The 21,821-nt window shown below is 36.9% G+C and overlaps 1 protein-coding gene across 6 annotated transcripts in view; it reads left to right on the plus strand.

Annotated features, from left to right (window-relative positions):
• LRRK2 (leucine rich repeat kinase 2) overlaps window positions 1–21,821 on the plus strand; it is a 212,162-nt gene that overhangs the window by 184,246 nt on the left and 6,095 nt on the right. For all 6 annotated transcript variants that reach the window (XM_025283992.3, XM_025283993.3, XM_025283994.3 and 3 more), the window contains 4 exons: window positions 8,001–8,195; window positions 9,723–9,916; window positions 11,363–11,435; window positions 12,213–12,397. In XM_025283992.3, coding sequence (XP_025139777.3) covers window positions 8,001–8,195; window positions 9,723–9,916; window positions 11,363–11,435; window positions 12,213–12,397 — 647 coding nt within the window. The remainder of the gene's footprint in view (window positions 1–8,000; window positions 8,196–9,722; window positions 9,917–11,362; window positions 11,436–12,212; window positions 12,398–21,821) is intronic.

Below are 21,821 nucleotides of genomic sequence, written 5' to 3' on the forward strand. Positions count from 1 at the left end.
GAGTTGAGCTGTAGGAGTTGCTTGTATATTCTTGAGATTAGTTGTTTGTCAGTTGCTTCATGTGCTATTATCTTCTCCCATTCTGAAGGCTGTCTTTTCACCTTGCTAATAGTTTCCTTTGATGTGCAGTAGCTTTTAAGGTTAATTAGGTCCCATTTGTTTATTTTTGCTTTTATTTCCAATATTCTGGGAGGTGGGTCATAGAGGATCCTGCTGTGATGTATGTCAGAGAGTGTTTTGCCTATGTTCTCCTCTAGGAGTTTTATAGTTTCTGGTCTTACGTTTAGATCTTTAATCCATTTTGAGTTTATTTTTGTGTATAGTGTTAGAAAGTGTTCTAGTTTCATTCTTTTACAAGTGGTTGACCAGGTTTCCCAGCACCACTTGTTAAAGAGAATGTCTTTAATCCATTGTATAGTCTTGCCTCCTTTGTCAAAGATAAGGTGTCCATATGTGCGTGGATTAATCTCTGGGCTTTCTATTTTGTTCCATTGATCTATATTTCTGTCTTTGTGCCAGTACCATACTGTCTTGAGAACTGTGGCTTTGTAGTAGAGCCTGAAGTCAGGTAGGTTGATTCCTCCAGTTCCATTCTTCTTTCTCAAGATAGCTTTGGCTATTCGAGGTTTTTTGTATTTCCATACAAATTGTGAAATTATTTGTTCTAGCTCTGTGAAGAATACTGTTGGTAGCTTGATAGGGATTGCATTGAATCTATAGATTGCTTTGGGTAGTATACTCATTTTCACTATATTGATTCTTCCAATCCATGAACATGGTATATTTCTCCATCTGTTAGTGTCCTCTTTGATTTCTTTCACCAGTGTTTTATAGTTTTCTATATATAGGTCTTTAGTTTCTTTAGGTAGATGTATTCCTAAGTATTTTATTCTTTCCGTTGCAATGGTGAATGGAATTGTTTCCTTAATTTCTCTTTCTGTTTTCTCATTATTAGTGTATAGGAATGCAAGGGATTTCTGTGTGTTGATTTTATATCCTGCAACTTTACTATAGTCATTGATTAGTTCTAGTAATTTTCTGGTGGAGTCTTTAGGGTTTTCTATGTAGAGGATCATGTCATCTGCAAACAGTGAGAGCTTTACTTCTTCTTTTCCAATTTGGATTCCTTTCATTTCTTTTTCTGCTCTGACTGCTGTGGCCAAAACTTCCAAAACTATGTTGAATAGTAATGGTGAAAGTGGGCACCGTTGTCTTGTTCCTGACTTTAGAGGAAATGCTTTCAATTTTTCACCATTGAGGATAATGTTTGCTGTGGGTTTGTCATATATAGCTTTTATTATGTTGAGGTATGTTCCTTCTATTCCTGCTTTCTGGAGAGTTTTTATCATAAATGGATGTTGAATTTTGTCAAAGGCTTTCTCTGCATCTATTGAGATAATCATATGGTTTTTATTTTTCAACTTGTTAATGTGGTGTATTACATTGATTGATTTGCAGATATTGAAGAATCCTTGCATCCCTGGGATAAAGCCCACTTGGTCATGGTGTATGATCTTTTTAATGTGTTGTTGGATTCTGATTGCTAGAATTTTGTTAAGGATTTTTGCATCTATGTTCATCAGTGATATTGGCCTGTAGTTTTCTTTTTTTGTGGGATCTTTGTCAGGTTTTGGTATTAGGCTGATGGTGGCCTCATAGAATGAGTTTGGAAGTTTACCATCCTCTGCAATTTTCTGGAAGAGTTTGAGCAGGATAGGTGTTAGCTCTTCTCTAAATTTTTGGTAGAATTCAGCTGTGAAACTGTCTGGACCTGGGATTTTGTTTGCTGGAAGATTTTTGATTACAGTTTCAATTTCCGTGCTTGTGATGGGTCTGTTAAGATTTTCTATTTCTTCCTGGTCGAGTTTTGGAAAGTTGTACTTTTCTAAGAATTTGTCCATTTCTTCCACATTGTCCATTTTATTGGCATATAATTGTTGATAGTACTCTCTTATTATCCTTTGTATTTCTGTGTTGTCTGTTGTGATCTCTCCATTTTCATTTCTAATTTTATTGATTTGATTTTTCTCCCTTTGTTTCTTGATGAGTCTGGCTAATGGTTTGTCAATTTTATTTATCCTTTCAAAAAACCAGCTTTTGCTTTTGTTGATTTTTGCTATGATCTCTTTTGTTTGTTTTGCATTTATTTCTGCTCTAAGTTTTAAGATTTCTTTCCTTCTACTAACCCTGGGGTTCTTCATTTCTTCCTTTTCTAGTTGCTTTAGGTGTAGAGTTAGGTTATTTATTTGACTTTTTTCTTTTTTCTTGAGGTGTGCCTGTATTGCTATGAACTTTCCCCTTAGGACTGCTTTTACCGTGTCCCACAGGTTTTGGGTTGTTGTGTTTTCATTTTCATTCGTTTCTATGCACATTTTGATTTCTTTTTTGATTTCTTCTGTGATTTGTTGGTTATTCAGCAGCGTGTTGTTCAGCCTCCATATGTTGGAATTTTTAATAGTTTTTCTCTTGTAATTGAGATCTAATATTACTGCATTGTGGTCAGAAAAGATGCTTGGAATGATTTCTATTTTTTTGAATTTACCAAGGCTAGCTTTATGGCCCAGGATGTGATCTATCCTGGAGAAGGTTCCATGTGCGCTTGAGAAAAAGGTGAAATTCATTGTTTTGGGATGAAATGTCCTATAGATATCAATTAGGTCTAACTGGTCTATTGTATCATTTAAAGTTTGTGTTTCCTTGTTAATTTTCTGTTTAGTTGATCTATCCATAGGTGTGAGTGGGGTATTAAAGTCTCCCACTATTATTGTGTTATTGTTAATTTCCCCTTTCATACTTGATAGCATTTGTCTTACATATTGCGGTGCTCCTATGTTGGGTGCATATATATTATAATTGTTATATCTTCTTCTTGGATTGATCCTTTGATCATTATGTAGTGACCGTCTTTGTCTCTTTTCACAGTCTTTGTTTTCAAGTCTATTTTATCTGATATGAGTATTGCTACTCCTGCTTTCTTTTGGTCCCTATTTGCATGGAAAATCTTTTTCCAGCCCTTCACTTTCAGTCTGTATGTGTCCCCTGTTTTGAGGTGGGTCTCTTGTAGACAACATATGCAGGGGTCTTGTTTTTGTATCCATTCAGCCAGTCTTTGTCTTTTGGTTGGGGCATTCAACCCATTTACGTTTAAGGTAATTACTGATAAGTATGATCCCGTTGCCATTTACTTTATTGTTTTGGGTTCGAATTTATACACCGTTTTTGTGTTTCCTGTCTAGAGAATATCCTTTAGTATTTGTTGGAGAGCTGGTTTGGTGGTGCAGAATTCTCTCAGCTTTTGCTTGTCTGAAAAGCTTTTGATTTCTCCTTCATACTTGAATGAGATCCTTGCTGGGTACAATAATCTGGGCTGTAGGTTATTTTCTTTCATCATTTTAAGTATGTCTTGCCATTCCCTCCTGGCTTGAAGAGTTTCTATTGAAAGATCAGCTGTTATCCTTATGGGTATTCCCTTGTGTGTTATTTGTTGTTTTTCCCTTGCTGCTTTTAATATTTGTTCTTTGTGTTTGATCTTTGTTAATTTGATTAATATGTGTCTTGGGGTGTTTCACCTTGGGTTTATCCTGTTTGGGACTCTCTGGGTTTCTTGGACTTGGGTGATTATTTCCTTCCCCATTTTAGGGAAGTTTTCAACTATTATCTCCTCAAGTATTTTCTCATGGTCTTTCTTTTTGTCTTCTTCTTCTGGGACCCCTATGATTCGAATGTTGGGGCATTTAACATTGTCCTGGAGGTCTCTGAGATTGTCCTCATTTCTTTTAATTCGTTTTTCTTTTTTCCTCTCTGATTCATTTATTTCTACCATTCTATCTTCTAATTCACTAATCCTATCTTCTGCCTCTGTTATTCTACTATTTGTTGCCTCCAGAGTGTTTTTAATTTCACTTATTGCATTATTCATTATATATTGACTCTTTTTTATTTCTTCTAAGTCCTTGTTAAACCTTTCTTGCATCTTCTCAATCCTTGCCTCCAGGCTATTTATCTGTGATTCCATTTTAATTTCAAGATTTTGGATCAATTTCACTATCATTATTCGGAATTCTTTATCAGGTAGATTCCCTATCTCTTCCTCTTTTGTTTGGTTTGGTGGGCATTTATCCTGTTCCTTTATCTGCTGGCTATTCCTCTGTCTCTTCATCTTGTTTAAATTACTGAGTTTGGGGTGTCCTTTCTGTATTCTGGCAGTTTGTGGAGTTCTCTTTATTGTGGTGTTTCCTCACTGTGTGTGGGTTTGTACAGGTGGTTTGTCAAGGTTTCCTGGTTAGGGAAGCTTGTGTCGATGTTCTGGTGGATGGAGCTGTATTTCTTCTCTCTGGAGTGTAATGAAATGCCCGGTAATGAGTTATGAGATGTCTATGGTTTTGGGGTGACTTTGGGCAGCCTGTATCTTGAAGCTCAGGGCTGTGTTCCTTTGTTGCTGGAGAATTTGCTTGGTATGTCTTGCCCTGGAACTTGTTGGCCCTTGGGTGGTGCTTGGTTTCAGTGTTGGTATGGAGGTGTTTGATGAGCTCCTGTCAATTAATGTTCCTTGGAGTCAGGAGTTCCCTGGAGTCAGGGTTTGGACTTAAGCCTCCTACTTCCAGTTATCTGTCTTATTTTTACAGTAGTTTCAAAACTTCTCCTTCTATACAGCACCATTGATAAAACATCTACGTTAAAGATGAAAAGTTTCTCTACTGTGAGGGTCACTCAGAGAGGTTCACAGCGTTACATGGAGAAGAGAAGAGGGAGGAGGGAGTTAGAGGTGACCCAAATGAGATGAGGTGGAATCAATAGTGGAGAGAGTGGGCTAGCCAGTAATCACTTCCTTATGTGCACTCCACAACTGGACCGCTCAGAGATGTTCACAGAGTTATACAGAGAAGAGAAGAAGGAGGCAGGAGACAGAGGTTGCCAAAAGGATAAAAGGGGGAAATGAAAAGGAGGGAGACAGATCCAGCCAGTAATCAGTTCCCTAAGTGTTCTCCACCGTCTGGAACACACAGAAATTCACAGAGTTGGGTAGAGTAGAGAGGGGTTAGGGAGGAGATACAGGCGACCTGGTGGAGAAAACGGAGAGTCCAAAGGGAGAGAGAGCAGTCAAGCCAGTAATCTCGTTCTCTAGTGAAAAATGGTTCCTGAAGATTGGGTTCTTAAAGGTACAAAATTGGTAACAAATACATAAAAGCAAAAATTAAAAATCTAGAGTAGAGTTTGGAATTTCAAAAATGCGATGTTAATGAAAAGAAGAAGGAAAAGAAAGAGAGAAAAAACAAACAAAGAAAAACAAACAAGGTTGCAAAAATTATAAAGAAACTACAGGTACAAAATTGATAACTAATACCAGAAAGCAAAAATTAAAAATCTAGAGTAGAGTTTGGAATTTCAAAAATACAATGTTAAAAAAAAAGAAGAAAAATAAAGAGAGAAAACAAACAAACCAACAAAAACAATGTCGTAAAAATTATAAAGAAAATACAGGTACAGAATTGATATCAAATACCAAAAAGCATAAATTAAAAATCTTGAGTAGAGTTTGGAATTGCAGATGTACGATGTTATATAAAAGAAGAAGAGAAAGAAACAGAGGGAAAAAAAAGAAAGAAAAAAAAAGTCACAGAAATTATAAAAAAAACTATAAGTACAAAATTGATAACATATACCAAAAGGCTAAAATTAAAAATCTAGAGTAGAGTTTGGAATTTCAAAAATACAAGGTTAAAGAAAAGAAGAGAAAAACAAAACAAAACACAGTCAAAAATTATAAAATATATATATGAAGTTTGCTGAAGAAGAAAAAAAAATAGGGTCTTTTTTTTTTTTTTGCAAAGTAATAGTTATAAAAGTGAAAATTAAAGGACAATAGAGGACTTAAAAAATTTTTTTTTAATTAAAAAAAAAAAGAAAGAAAGATTGATCGTAAAAATAGTAAACATATATCTAGGTCTTTCTCTGGTTTTGTTGTGAGTATTGTGGGTTCAGTTCATTTTTGGCTAGTTCCTTGGTCTGACTTATATTTCTCAAGATCCTATGTAGTCCGTAGTAACCATAGGGTTTTAATCTATGGCCTGTGAGCTTCACAGCTATTTGTAAGGTCTCCCCAGACAGCCATTTTGCTTTTTTGCATTTCTTTTCCATGGGGATGGTCTTGATCCCTGTCTCCCGTACAATGTCACGAACCTCATTCCATAGCTCATCAGGCACTCTATCTATCAGATCTAGGCCCTTAAATCTATTCTCACTTCCACTGTATAATCATAAGGGATTTGATTTAGGTCATACCCGAATGCTCTAGTGGTTTTCCCTACTTTCTTCAATTTAAGTCTGAATTTCTTGTCCAAATAACCTTTTCTATCATATTATTGGAAATAGAACTCTTATAGTTTTTTAAATTTTATTTTGATTTTATTTCTTGGTCACACTGCATGGCATGCAGGATATTAGTTTCCTGACCATATCAAACCCTCGCCCCCTGTAGTGGAAGTCTTGACCACTGGCCTGCCAGAGAAGTCCCTCTTACTATGTTTTAAGTAAAACATTTAATATATCAAAATAAGAGGTGTTTTTATATTTTGGACTCTCAATTTTGTATAATAATTAATTGAAAAATTTTTGTTCAGTTTCTTACTGACAAATAGCTGAGGACATGTACACTACCTTTATCAGACAACCTATAATCATGTTGACCTCTTGTCTTACTTTTTAATTTTGGTTGCTACCAGTATTAATCACACAGACTTTAAAAAAAAAAATCTTGGTGATATTCTCCAAAGCTTAATTATTGTTTTACTTTTTCTTTTTTAAATTTTTACTTATATTTCACTTGTATTTTATAGCTTACCTATCACCTTGAGGGTTTTTTATCATAGCATATGACAGTATTCAAAAACTTTCTCATACCTGTTTAAAATACCATGTGTGCTAGGCAAGATAGGTGAACTCATACCTTTGTCAGATGAGGCACTGGGTGAAAAGGAGCTTTCTTGGAGTCTCCTGCATGGCAGGCAGGAAGCTGTGACACGAGACTCTAATTCCATTTTCCTGACTCCTGGTTGTTTCCTTACATTGGCTTTATGCCATCTCTCTAGTTCTTTAGTGCTTGAGGGAAAAACAAAAACAGAATCTGGAGGTGATTTGTGAGTTTGTTGCCATGCTGTGCTTAGTCACTCAGTTGTGTCTGACTCTTTGTGACACCATAGACTGTAGCCCGCCAGATTCCTCTGTCCACGGGGATTCTCCAGACAAGAGTACTGGAGTAGGTAGCCTATCCCTTATCCAGGTGATCTTTCCAACCGAGGAGTTGAACTGGGGGTCTCTTGCAATTCAGGTGGATTCGTTACCAGTTGAGCTACCAGGGAAGCTTGTTCCCAAAGATCAAAATTTCATTTCCCTTCAACTGGTAGAAGCTCTAGTCTCTTGTTGGTTCGAATATTTGTCTTCAACATGATGTGTTTCTGCGGTATAAAACTGAATGAAGAATAGCTCCTGATTCTGCTAACTTTCTGTTAATTTGGCACTTTGGGGATTTCTTTTCAAAGAATTCAAAGTTACAAAACACACCCTACATAATAAAGTGTGTATACCATGAACAGTTTAAAAATAAGTATTGTTTTAATGTAATTTTATCTCTAGTTTGTTAATCTTGTTGCTCTGGGTGGATCACAGTTTAAATAACATTTAGATTTTTCTTGATGAAACTGTAACATTATGCATAATGATATGATCTTTCAAGGTGTTTCCCAGATGTCTTGGTGGTAAAGAATCCACCTGCCAAGCTGGAAATGCAGGTTTTATCCCTGGGTCAGGAAGAGCCCCTGGAGAAGGAAATGGCAACCCATTCCAGTAATGTTGCCTGGGAAATCCCACGGACAGAGGAGCATAGTGGGCTACAGTCCATAAGGTCTCAAAGACTCTGACATGACTTAGCGACTAAACTACCATCATAATCTTTCAAACAGACATGTGTTAACTTGATGTGTGTTGTTTTTTAAACTTCTCAGGTCTTTGACATTTTGAATTCGGCTGAGTTAATCTGTCTGATGAGACGTATATCAATACCTAAAAGCTTTACTGTTGAATGCATGGTTGCTACGAGTCATAACAGCAAGAATGTGAGGATTTGGCTGGGCTGTGGGCACACTGACAAAGGACAGCTCTCGTTTCTTGACTTAAATACAGAAAGATACACTTCTGAGGTAAATCCAAATACGCTTTAAATCAGTGATATTCTAGAAAACTCACTTTGTGAACTATTTTAAAGCTTGTGCCAATTAAAAAGTTACTTGGGAGCATTCAGTGCATAGATGTGAAGTATCTGGCTGGGGCCAGGGCCAGGGGAGGGCTTGAAGGCACGGTGTTTGGTTTGGGACACAGTGACAGAGCTATCTGTGTCCGACTGCTGGGTGGAAAGTGATTGTCCGGGGCCTAGCCAGGAAAGAGGTCTGAGAGATTCTCGACACTAACCAGGACTTTCAGGTGGAACTGCAGCAACTCAACTGGTTCTTTTAAAAAAAAGTTACTTAGGAAGAAATTAAATAAGGGCTAATATAGACTTGTTATTAAATTAGCTTCCTGTTAGAACAAGTGCATTCACAAGAAATTAAGTGGTATGTATTTTGTTTTAAAACCACAATGTATGTCTTAGGTCAGGATCCCTAGAAACAGAGCCTGAAACAGGATTTTATATGAGTGATTTAAGGAAAGAAGAGGGCTTCCCTGGTAGCTCAGCTGGCAAAGAATCCGCCTGCAATGCAGGAGACCTGGGCTTGATCCCTGGGTTGGGAAGATCCCCTGGAGGAGGGCATGGCAACCCACTCCAGTATTCTTGCCTGGAGAATCCCCACGGACAGAGGAGCCTGGGGTTTCAAACAGCCAGACATGACTGAACGACTAAGCAGAGCGCACAAGGAGAGAGAAACTTTAAAGAAGATATGGGAAGCCACATAGGTCAGGGGAAGAAGCTCAGCAAAATGTAGTTTCTGAGGAAGTCTAGCTTCAAGCTTTGTGTATGTGCATTCATGCTCAATCTTTTGACACCATGTACTGTATGTAGCCCTCCAACTTTCAATCATTACCCACAAGAAACTCTGGAATGTGATAACAGCACAGATTAATTCTTTCACCAGGCAAGTGGTCTGGTATGTCAGTCCCGCTTATCAGTCAGTCATTAGCCACAATTTGCCCAATGGTAGGAGTGGGGTAATCTCCCAGCCACTTCTGAACAAGCCAGCTCTCTGTGGGCTGAAGGTAATGAAGGGTGCAGCTTTGAGCTCTTAGTAGCCAACACTCAGAGCACCTGAGGGTGGCTGATAGAGGAGATCTGGGTTTGGCTTTTACAAGATGGGTCACTAATTGTATTGGGAAATATAAGGTAAATTTCTAGACTTAAAAAATTTAATATTTTGATAGTTGCTTTGAAATGTGTTATGTCTAAATATTATTCTTAAGGTTGAACAGTGTTCTTGTGTTATTTTGAGTGAGAAATGATACTGAAAATAATTTTCAGTTTTTAAATTTTAGTTTCAGGTACATTCTAGACAGACCCTTTTTTTTTTTTCTTTGCCAGTTAACTCATTTATTGTTGCAAGTTAAAATCGTCACTGTTTTTAAAATTAAAAGCAAGAAGATAAAAAGTTAAATATGTGAATTACATAATTCTGTACAAATTCTAGCCACTTACGGTAGACCAAAGTCCTTTAGAGTGTGTTTTCTTTTCTTAATAGGAAGTTACTGATAGTAGAATTCTGTGCCTTGCCTTGGTGTATCTTCCTGTTGAAAAGGAAAGTTGGATTGTGTCTGGAACACAGTCTGGCATGCTCCTCGTCATTAATACTGAAGATGGGAGAAAGAGGCATACCCTTGAAAAGATGACTGATTCTGTTACTTGCTTGTATTGCAATTCCTTTTCCAAGCAAAGGTAAGACAGTGAATTTGACCTTGAAGGAGCATTACCTGTCTTTTAGTTGACTTAATTATGTGCAAAATTGTTACAGTATCAGCACATGCAAATTTTTAACATTTTCCCATTGGTTGCATGTATTAAAGGGAATTATAGGAGGCCTCAAAGATATTGGTGTTTTCCTGTATACAGATCAGGCTGAAGCAGTTTAAAAATAGGTCAGTCAAGGGCACCTGTCAGCAGGGTGGAGAGAGGGCTGCAGGCTGGAGGAAGTACCTGAGGGAGGCGGGAAGAGTCGGGGCTGCGGCCTCAGGAGACGCTGGGGAGGAGGGGTGGGTGCCTGCTGGCCAGGATGTGCTTGTCAGCCCAGCACCCAGATGTGGGTGCATGGCCTCTGATCCCGCAGAGCCCCTAGGGCTGGCCGGAGTCAGTTCTCTGTGTGTGTGTGTGTGTGTGTGTGTGTGTGTGGCCTGCAGACCTCAACTCTGACTCCAACGCTTTACAACTCATGACAGCAATTTACTTTCATAGGGCTTCTACCAAAAAGAGTTCTTATTCTTTGTCTGAATGCATGTGTATCAATAATCTGTTATATGCCTCTAAAGCATAGCACTTAACTACCAGATTGAAAAAATAACAAAAACAAAAACTTCAGTAAATGAATTCATAAGTTGTTAATAGGTGAAAATGGCTTAAACATTATCAGTTATTGAAATGAGAGAATTTCAGATATGAATGATAGATTAGTTGCTGTAATATTTGGGGCAGTATGATTTCCATGAGTCATTTAGATTATATGTCATATCCTTCAGTCAGTACCAGAAAATAAATAAGTATTAGAAAAATGTGAAGTCCTAGTTTTGGTGGCTGAATTATAAACTCCATTGGCAATGATCCAAAAATTATTGTTTGGATACTGTCAAAAATTTCATCAGAGGAAGTCAAATAGGCAAGGAAGATTTCATATTTAAGATAATTGCAATAGGGGAGAGGAATTGAACTCAGCTCTGCTGAAATAAAAGATGGGGGAGTTTTTAAACCCTTTAACGAGCTAGTGGAAAAGTGCTGGAGGACTTTGGGGGAGAAGGAGGGTCAATGTGATTAGGCCATCTGTGTTTGCTGATCACTGCTTATTGAAATTGAGCTCCTACTGTCTTACAAAGACTAGGAGAAAGCACATCATCCTTCTTGATGACGTTTCAAAGACAGCTCCCAAATCTTTGAGAAAGTCATTCTTAAATTATAAAACTTGGAAGGGTCTAGGAGAAGATCTGCATTTTAAATGGGCCAAGAAAGAAGTTACAATTTATGTTTTCTCAAATGAACGCTGTGAGGAAAGGGAGGTCAGGGCCAATAACCAGGGAAAAAACCTGTCTAAAGTTTAGTTAAGCTAGGGGGAATGTGAAGCCATCTTGGTCAATATAATCATTCTTTTTATAACAATTTTGACATTTTTTCTTTTAGCAAGCAGAAAAATTTCCTTTTAGTGGGAACTGCTGATGGCAACTTAGTGATTTTTGAAGATAAAAGTGTTAAGGTAAATATTGAACACATTCTGCATCAAAATTTAAATTGTTTCATTTTTATTCATCAACACCTTCCTTCTGAGTATAAACTCCCTGACACCAAGGATCATGTATTCTGTTTTTTATGTTTTCATTGCTTCAGAAAGTCTTGTACACAATAGATTCTCTATAAGTACTTGCTGATTAACTGTTTATATGAATGAACCAAGTAAAAATTGATAAATGAGATCTGATTTATAATATAGTCTTAGTGATGGAAAAATTCCATTTTTATATAAGTGAAGTAGATAATTTCTTATAACTATATTGTGGAAAAGACAAGGGAAACAAGTTTTAAGTCTGGCTTGCTCTCAACCTATTCTTTAATCTTGAAGAAATCATTTGACTTTCTGTTCTTAAGATTCACATTTATCATTAAAGCATTGATTTCTCCACCCTGCATTCATCTGTGGTTCCATCTAGTCATTTAACATCCTACTCATTCATACTCTTTGTTACCAAAAAGCTTATTATCTAATGAGAGACAAAGAAATAATTATAGTAGAATTTTTAGGTTACTGCTGTACAAATTTTGCATGGAGAAGTGAAGAGATTGGTTATAAAGATAATTGAATACTATTTGAATTAAATCCTGTTTTTATAAGCCTTTTGAAAAATTTATCCTGAATTTTTATTTTTATACCTCTAACCATTTAAGAGGAAAAGTAGTTTTTAGGAAGCTCAAATTTTACACTGTTTCACTCTGTAGATACTCAATTTACTGAATGTGTTTTCTCTTTTTGGCAAAGTGTAAAGGAGCCACTCCTTTGAAGATACTCAACATAGGAAATGTCAGCACTCCACTGATGTGTTTGAGTGAATCTGTGAACTTAACTGAAAAAAACATTATGTGGGGAGGATGTGGTACAAAAGTTTTCTCATTTTCTGATGATTTCACCATTCAAAAACTCATTGAGACCAGGACAAATCAGCGGTGAGTTATTCCTTTCTGTGCAGCTAATTTACCATTTTATTAATGTATATTCTTTGTAATCATGTCAATAATACTGTCTGTAATTTCCAACAAAAATCTTTCAAAATGCATACATTATTTTTCTGTTGTAAATGTAAATATTCATTATGAAACTTAGAAAGCACAGGAACGTTAAAAAAAATCACCCAGTCTAATCACATTTGGGATAAAATATGAAAATCCATGGTAATTTTGTAGTGTTTATCAATTTAAATTTTTATCATTTTCATTATCTCCATATCAAATTAAACATGGAATTTGAAAGACAATCAACTCATTATTTTACAAAAGATATAAATTTTACACATATATTTTGGATAATTTTCTTTGTTCTTTCTTTTTTTATTGAGGTATTGTTGATTTACACTATTATATAAATTTCAGCTATACAACATAGGGATTCGAAATTTTCAAAGGTTATATTCCATTTATAGTTATTATAAAATATTGGCTACATTCCCTGTGTTATACAGTATATCCTTGTAGCTTATTTTATACATAGTAATTTGTACTTCTTAATCTCCTAACATTATCCTGGCCCTCCCCTCTTTCCTCTCCGCACTGATAAACACTAGTTTGTTCTCTGTATCTGTGAGTGTGTTTTAATTTTGTTATATTCACTAGTTTGTTTTATTTTTTAGATTCTACATATAAGTGAGATCAAATAGTATTTGTCTTTCTTTGACTTATTTCACTTAGCATAATAACCTCTAAGTTCATCCATGTTGTTGCACATGGCAAAATTTCAATCATTTTATTGGTGGGTATTATTCTCTTGTATATTTATACATACCATATCTTCTTTTTTCATTCATCTGATGGTGGACACTTAGGTTGCTTCCATATCTTGCTTATTATTAGAGTGCTGGTATCATTTCAAATTTTTTTTTTTTTGGATAAATACCCAGAAGTGGAATTTTGGGGTCATATGGTAGTTCTATTTTTAGTTTTTTGAGGAATCTTCATACTTTATTTCCATAGTGGCTGCACCATTTTCACAACCAGTGCATGAGGTTTCCCTTTTCTCCACACTCTTGCCAATGCTTGTTATTTGTGGTCTTTTTGATGATAGCCATTCTGACAGATGTTAGGTGATACTTCACTGTGGTTTTAATTTGAGCTGCTCTGATGATACTGATGGTAAGCATCTTTTCATGTGCCTATAGATCATCTGTATGTCTTCTTTGGAAAAATGCCTATGGGTCTCTGTCCTTTTATTAATTTTGTTTTGTATTTTTAATGTTGATTTATAGGAGCTATTTGTATATTTTGGATATTAACACCTTATCAATCACATCATTTGCAAATATTTTCTTCTATTCAGTAGGTTGTCTTCATTTTGTTGATGGTTTCCTTCACTGTGCAAAAGTTTTTAAGTGTACTTAGCTCCTCCCATTTATTTTTGCTATTATTTTCTTTGCTTTAGTAGACAGACCCCCCCACCCCAAAATTTATTGCTGTAATTTATGTTAAAGAAGTGTTCAACCTATGTTTCCTTCTGGGAGTTTTATGATATCGAATCTTGCATTCGAGTCTTTAATCCATTTTGAGTTTATTTTTGTATGTGTTGTTAGAGACTCTTCTATGTTTCATTCTTTTCCATATACCTGTCTGTTTCTTCCAGCACCATTTATTAAAGAGACTGTCTTTGCTCTATTGTACATTCTTATTCTTCCCTTCTTTGTTGTAGATTAATTGAACATAAGTAAGTGGGTTTATTTCTGGTCTCTTGTATTTCATTGATATGTGTGTCTTTTTTGTGCCAATTCCATATATTTTGATTACCATAGCTTTGTAATCTAGTCTGAAGTCAGAGCCTGTGATTCCTCCAGTTACATTCTTTCTCAAGATTGTTTTGACTATTTAAATCTTTTGTGTTCCCATACAAATTTTATGTTCTGTGAAAAATTCCGTTGGTGTTTTAGTAGGGACTTCACTGAATATATAGATTGCCTTTGGGTAGTATAGTCATTTTGACATTATTAATTCTTCCAGTCCATGAGCATGGTATATCTTTCCATTGGTTTCTGTCATCTTGTTTCTTTCATCAGTCTTTCAGTTTTCTGAGTACAGGTCTTTTGTCTCCTCAGTTCAGTTCAGTTCAGTTCAGTCGCTCAGTCATGTCCGACTCTTTGCGACCCCATGTCATCCCATTCTCTTCCTGCCCCCAATCCCTCCCAGCATCAAAGTCTTTTCAAATAAGTCAAATCTTCGCATGAGGTGGCAAAGTATTAGAGTTTCAGCTTCAACATCAGTCCTTCCAATGAACACCCAGGACTGATCTCCTTTAGAATGGACTGGTTGGATCTCCTTGCAGTTCAAGGGACTCTCAAGAGTCTTCTCCAACACCACAGTTCAAAAGCATCAATTCTTCGGTGCTCAGCTTTCTTCACAGTCCAACTCTCACATCCATACTTGACCACTGGAAAAACCATAGCCTTGACTAGCTGGACCTTTGTTGGCAAAGTAATGTCTCTGCTTTTTAATATGCTACTAGGTTGGTCATAACTTGCCTTCCAAGGAGTAAGCGTCTTTTAATTTCATGGCTGCAGTCACCATCTGCAGTAATTTTGGAGCCTAAGTGAAACCTGTCACTGTTTCCATTTTTTCCCCTTCCATTTGCCAGGAAGTGATGGGACCAGATGCCATGATCTTAGTTTTCTGAATGTTGAGCTTTAAGCCAACTTTTTCACTCTCTTTCACTGACATCAAGAGGCTCTTTAGTTCTTCTTCACTTTCTGCCATATGGGTGGTGTCGTCTGCATATCTGAGGTTATTGATATTTCTCCTGGCAATCATGATTCCAGCTTGTGCTTCTTCCAGCCCAGCATTTCTCATGATGTACTTTGCATATAAGTTAAATAAGCAGAGTGACAATATACAGCCTTGACATACTCCTTTTCCTATTTGGAACCAGTCTGTTGTTCCATGTCCAGTTCTAACTGTTGCTTCCTGACCTGCATATAGTTTTCTCAAGAGGCAGGTCAGGTAGGTTTTTTCCTTGTTACTTTATTCTTTTTGATGCAGTTGCTAATGGAATTGTTTCCTTAATTTCTCTTTCTGATTGTTTGTTGTTAGTGTATGGAAATGCAACAGATTTCTATATCCTGCAATTTTATTGAATTCATTAATGAGCTCTACTAGTTTTCTGACAGTGTCTTTAGGATTTTCTATGTGTAGTATCTTATTTAACTTATATGCAGAGTACATCATGAGAAACGCTGGGCTGGAAGAAGCACAAGCTAGAATCAAGATTGCCGGGAGAAATATCAATAACCTCAGATATGCAGATGACACCACCTTTATGGCAGAAATTGAAGAGGAACTAAAAAGCCTCTTGATGAAAGTGAAAGCGGAGAGTGAAAAAATTGGCTTAAAGCTCAACATTCAGAAAACGAAGATCATGGCATCTGGTCCCATCACTGCAGATGGTGATTGCAGCCATGAAATTAAAAGACAGTTATTCCTTGGAAGGAAAGTTATGACCAACCTAGCCAGCATATTAAAAAGCAGAGACATTACTTTGCCAACAAAGGTCCAGCTAGTCAAGGCTATGGTTTTTCCAGTGGTCATGTATGGATGTGAGAGTTGGACTATAAAGAAAGCTGAGTGCCAAAGAATTGATGCTTTTGAACTGTGGTGTTGGAGAAGACTCTTGAGAGTCCCTTGGACTGCAAGGAGATCCAACCAGTCCATTCTGAAGGAGATCAGCCCATTATTTCTTTGGAAGAAATAATGCTAAAGCTGAAACTCCAATACTTTTCCACCTCATGTGAAGAGTTGACTCATTGGAAAAGACTCTGATGCTGGGAGGGATTGGGGGCAGGAGGAGAGGGGGATGGAAGAGGATGAGATGGCTGGATGGCATCACCAACTCAATGGACATGAATTTGTGTAGGCTCCGGGAGTTGGTGATGGACAGAGAAGCCTGGTGTGCTGAAGTTCATGGGTTTGCAAAGAGTCAGACACGACTGAGTGACTGAACTGAACTGAACTGAATTTTCTAAATTTACTGAGGCTTATGTTTTGGCCTAGCATGTGACCTATCCAAGAGTATGTTACATGTGTACTTGAAAAGAATGTGCATTCAAATGCTTTTGAATAGAATGTGCTTCAGTTTATATATATGTAAAATTCATCTGGTATGATTTGTTATTTAAGGCCAATATTTCCTTATTGATTTTCTGTATGGATGATCTGTCCATTGATGTAAGTAGTGCATTAATGTCCTCAACTATTACTGTATTACTGTTGATTTCTCCCTTTATTTCTGTTAATATTTGGTTTATATATTTAGGTTTTTCTATGTTGGGTGAATATATTTTAACAATTGTTATATCTTTTTTGAATGATCCCTTGATCATTATGTAATGTCCTTCTTTGTTTCCTGTAAAAGTCTTTGTTTTGAAATCTATTTTTCTGATATAAGTATCACTGCCCAGCTCTTTTTAAATTTCCATTTGCATGGAATACCTTTTTCTGTCCCTGAGCTTTCAGTCAGTTTTATATATGAATTGGGTCTTTGTAGGCTGCAGATATACAAATCTTGTTTCTGTATCCATTTTACCACTCTGTCTTTGATTAAAACATTTAGTCCAATTTACATTTAAAATACTTATTCATATGTATGTTCTTTTTGCCATTTTGTTAAATATGTTGTGTTTATTTTTGTAGGTGCATTTTGTTCCTTTCTTCTTTTGTTCTTTTCTCTTGTATTTCGATAAATATCTTTAGTGCTGTTTTAAATTCCTTTTTCTTTTGTTTGTATCTATTATAGACTTTTGGCTTATCACTACTGTGAGTTTTACATGTGGAAATATATATGGAAAAAAATACAAGTGAGAATCTCTCAGTTGTGTCTGACTCTTTTCAACCCATGGTGTAGCCTGCTAGGCTCCTCTGACCATTGAATTTTCCAGGTGAGAATACTGGAGTGGGTAACCATTCCCTTCTCCAAGGGATGTTCCCGACCCAGGGATCAAGCCCAGGTCTCCTGCATAGCAGGCAGAGTCTTTAACTGTTTTAAGTTGCTGATCTCTTAATTTCAAATACATTTTATCAACCTTGCATTTGTACTCTCCTCCCCTCACAATTATGATTTTTTGATACCATATTTTACATATAATTTCTTTGCATGTCTCTTAACTTCTTATTGTGGATATACATGAATTTACTATTTTTGTCTTTTACCCTTACTACTACCTCTGTGTGTGGATGCTTTCCTATCTTTAGTACCAGTTTGCCCTTACTGATGAAGTTTTTCAATTTATAATTTTCAGTTTTCTTGTGGCCCTTCCTTTATCACTTAGAGAGTTACTTTAACATTTCTTGTGAGGCTGGTTTGGTTGTGCTGAACTTTTTTAGCTTTTGCTTGTCTGTGAAATTTTTGATTTCTCCATCAAATCTGAATGAGAGCTTTGCTGGATAGAGTATTCTTGGTTTTTAAGTTTTTCCCTTTCATCATTTTAAATATATCATACCACTTCCTTCTGGCCTGCAGAGTTTCTGCTGAAAAATAAGCTGATAATGTTATGGGAATTCCTTTGTATGTTATTTGTTGTTTTTCTCTTTTATTGTAATATTATCTCTATATCTTTATTTTTTATTTTAATTAAATAATTTTAATTAAATAAATAAATACTGTGTCTTGGTATGTTTGTTTTTGAGTTAATCCTCTATGGAACTCTGCTTTCTGAATTTATATATTTCCTTTCCCAGGTTAGGGAATTTTTCATCTGTTATAACTTCTATTATGCTCTCAGCTTCTTTCTTTCTGTCTCTCTTCTTCTTCTTGGACCCTTATTCACTTTATAGTGAATATTATTGGGCTTGATGTTGTCCCAGAAGTCTCTTAAATTGTCCTCATGTCTTTCATTATTATTTTTTTTTCTGTTAAGCATCATTGATTTCCACGACTGTTTCTTCCAGGTTATTGATTCATTCATCTGTATCATTTAATCTACTATTGATTTCTTCTAGTACATTTTAAATTTCACTTATATTCTTTATCTCTGTTTGGTTGTTTGTATTTTATAAATCTTTGTTAAAACTTCTTTTTTTTTTTTTTTTTTTGGTAAAACTTCTAATGTCTTGCTCTGTGCATCAGTTCTCTTGAGTTCTTTGATCATTTTTATGATCACTACTCTGAACTCTTTATCAGGTTGATTGCCTAACTCATGGGATCGCAAAGAGTTGGACACAACTGAGCGACTGAACTGAACTCTGAACTCTTTCTCAGGTTGATTGCCTAACTCAACTTTACTTAGCTCTTCTTCTAGAGTTTTATCTTGTTTCTTCATTTGAAACATGTTCCTCTGTCACTTAATTTTGCCTAAATTGCTTTTTTATATTAACTTATCTGGTAGGTTGGTTATGTTTTCTGACTTTGAAGAACTGGCCTTTTGCAGGAGACATCTTTTGTTCTCAGCAGTGTATTCCCCTCTCATCACCAGTGCCATATTCTCTACAGGTTCCCCCATGAGGGCTGCAAGGGTCTTTCTGTTGCAGCTGACTGACTATGTGAGCAGTCTGCTAAACTTGGTCGGCCTCTGGTCCATTTGGTTGCTCAATCTTGCCTTGTATGGAGGCTGAGATAACCTCTGGTTTGTGGTACTGGGTTATCAGGCATCTGATTGTGGAACTTTGGGGAGCCCTGGACTTTTGCTGGGTTACTGGTGGGTGGAGTCAGGGTCCAGGAGACCCAGGGGCTATTGCCTGCCCATCAATGGATAAAACCAGGAGCTAGTGTGGCTTACTGGAAGGCAGAACCAAGTCCTGGATTCTTGTTTTAGGGCTAAGGAGTCCCAGAGCATGTTGTTGGTGGGTGGGACTTGTTCCTGAAATATCTGGCTATTGTGGCCTCTGGTTTCTTGAAGCTTGTGTTGGCCTGCCGATGTCTGTGTCCCCTGGGTGAGCTGCAGTTGCCTCCTAACCCAGCTTCTGCCTTCTAGTCCAGACTGTGTGGTGTGTGTCTTTTAAGTGTGAATTCTCTGTTTTCCCCAGCCCTCTGGGACTCCCGAAAGCAAGCCCCACTGTCATTCAATACCAAATGCTCTGGGGGCTCATCTTCCTGGTGCAGGGCTTCTGGGTTGGAGAGTTTGAAGTGGGGTTTGAACTTCTTACTCCTTTGGGAGTGCTTCTGCAGTTGTAACTGTTCTCCCGTTTGTGAAGCGCCTACCTGGGGGTATTGGATTGGACTATATCACCTCTCTCAATTTGATTTCTTCTTTGTATCTTTGGTTGTAGAAGATCTTTTCTGGTAGGTTCTAGTCTTTTTTTAATCTATGATTTTTTTCAAATAGTTGTGATGGTGTGCCTGTGAGAAGAGGTCAACTCAGGGTCTTCTCCTCCACTTATCTTGCACACTTTCCCTGTGAATAATTTTAACTATTGATTGTAGGAAATGAACCTTAGGAATTAAGTCCTCTCTAGAGTTGATAATTATGCAGACATTTCCTCAAAAGAAAAGTTATACCAATTTCAAGTAGAATAAAATAAAATATAAACCTTGTTCCAATTTGTTGTTTCAGTTTTTCAAATTGTGTTTTAACGAAAGCATTGCAGTTGGTTCTTATTCATCATATTCCTCGGTGAGAAGCAGTGTAGGGTTTGGATGAGAGCATAGATTGTTCATATCTGGCTTTGTCATGTATTGGTTATGTGAACTTGGCAAGCTCTTCTCAAATCTTCAGTCCTCTCTAACCTGAGGGTGGTAATGTACCCTGTCTCAAAGAGATACTTGAAAAACTAAAGAATAAAAAGTAATATAAAGAACTTGATATGAGATCCAGCACTTGGTAAGCTCTCAATAAATGTTAGATAATTACCATGGTTATTATTAGCTTTAAGTGAGAAATCTTTATCTCAGGGCATATCCTAGTTTTTCAACATCCATCTAATTGCCCAAGACTGAAACTTGGGAAAAATCCTTGATTCTTCTGTTTCTAACTCTTTATCCAGTTGATGCTCTTCTTGACTCTCAAATACGTATACTTCTTACTGTTTGATTGCTGCTACCATGGGCCAAGCTGCCATCTACCATCAAAGGCCTGGCCATTTTAACAATAGCAGCGAGTTCTCAAACCTCTGATTGTCTTCCCTTCAATCCATTCCCAACATTCAGGCAGAGGGATTGTTCTACAATGCAAATCAAGCTGATGCCACTCTCCTGCTGAGAAGTGATCAGTGATATTCCAATGTCCTTTGCATGAAGTCCAAGTTCCTTGAGATGAGTTATCAGACTTTCATGATTTAGTCCTTGCTCATCTCTGTAGATTCATATTTTGCAACCTGCTTACCCTCTGTGCCTTAACCAAAATGAATTTGTCTCAGTTTTGAAGACAGCATGCTCCCTTTCACTCTAGCCTTTACATATGGTTCTTTGTTTTTCTGGATGATTACTATGCCTCTTGTCTGTTTAGTCTAAGAGTCACTTCTGGGTGGCTGTCTGTGATCCCACCTGTGGCGATTAGGTGCCTTAGATTTTTTTTCTTCCATTGTATTTGTTATTTCCCCTCACAATAGCTGTCACAAAAGTTTATAAATGTACTTTTAAAAATAATTTTCTCAATACCACTAGACATACTGCTTAATTGGCTGCACATTAGAAGCCACTAGGTAGCTAAAAATAATCTGATGCCCAGGACCTACCTCAAAGCAATTAAAGCAGATGAGTTAAGACTGGGGTGGGTCCCCCATGTTTGTATTTATGTTTGACTCTCAAGTGATTCTAAAGTGTGGTCAGAGTTCAGATACACTGCTATATATGGTAAGTTCTCATGCATGAGGATTTTCTGTTGTTTTTTTTTTTTTTTCCAGAGATTTGTTTCCTAGCATGTGGTAAATATTTGGTTAAACGTATTCTCACTTGGGCTTCCCAGGTGGCGGTAGTGGCAAAGGACCTGCCTCCCAGTGTAGGAGATGTAAGAGACACGGGTTTGATTGCTGGGTTGGGAAGATCCCCTGGAGAAGGAAATGGCAACCCACTCCAGTATTCTTGCCTGGAGAATCCCAAGGACAGAGGAGCCAGGCGGGCTATAGTTTATAAGGTTGCAAAGAGTCAGACATGAGTGAAGCAGTTTAGCACACATGCACATTCTTATTCTGTAATTTCCACTTTTAACCAACTTAAACAGGCCTGAAGATATAAGAAGAAAAGCACCGCCCTCCTCGCATTCTTGTATTTTACATAGAATGTTATGAGGTCATGGTATCAATTAGCCCCCTAAAATTCCCTTTAAGATTTGGAATATAGGTGCTTTACTAGATAGAATGGCCATAAATATTAGGCTCTCAAAGATATTCATTTTCAAAAAGAGATTAGGACCCAGTTTCACAGACACTTGGAAATATCACAGACACTTCTCAGAAGTTGTCACCCATTGTC

This window comes from Bubalus bubalis, chromosome 4, assembly GCF_019923935.1.
Source record: "Bubalus bubalis isolate 160015118507 breed Murrah chromosome 4, NDDB_SH_1, whole genome shotgun sequence".
Taxonomy (NCBI): Eukaryota; Metazoa; Chordata; class Mammalia; order Artiodactyla; family Bovidae; genus Bubalus; species Bubalus bubalis.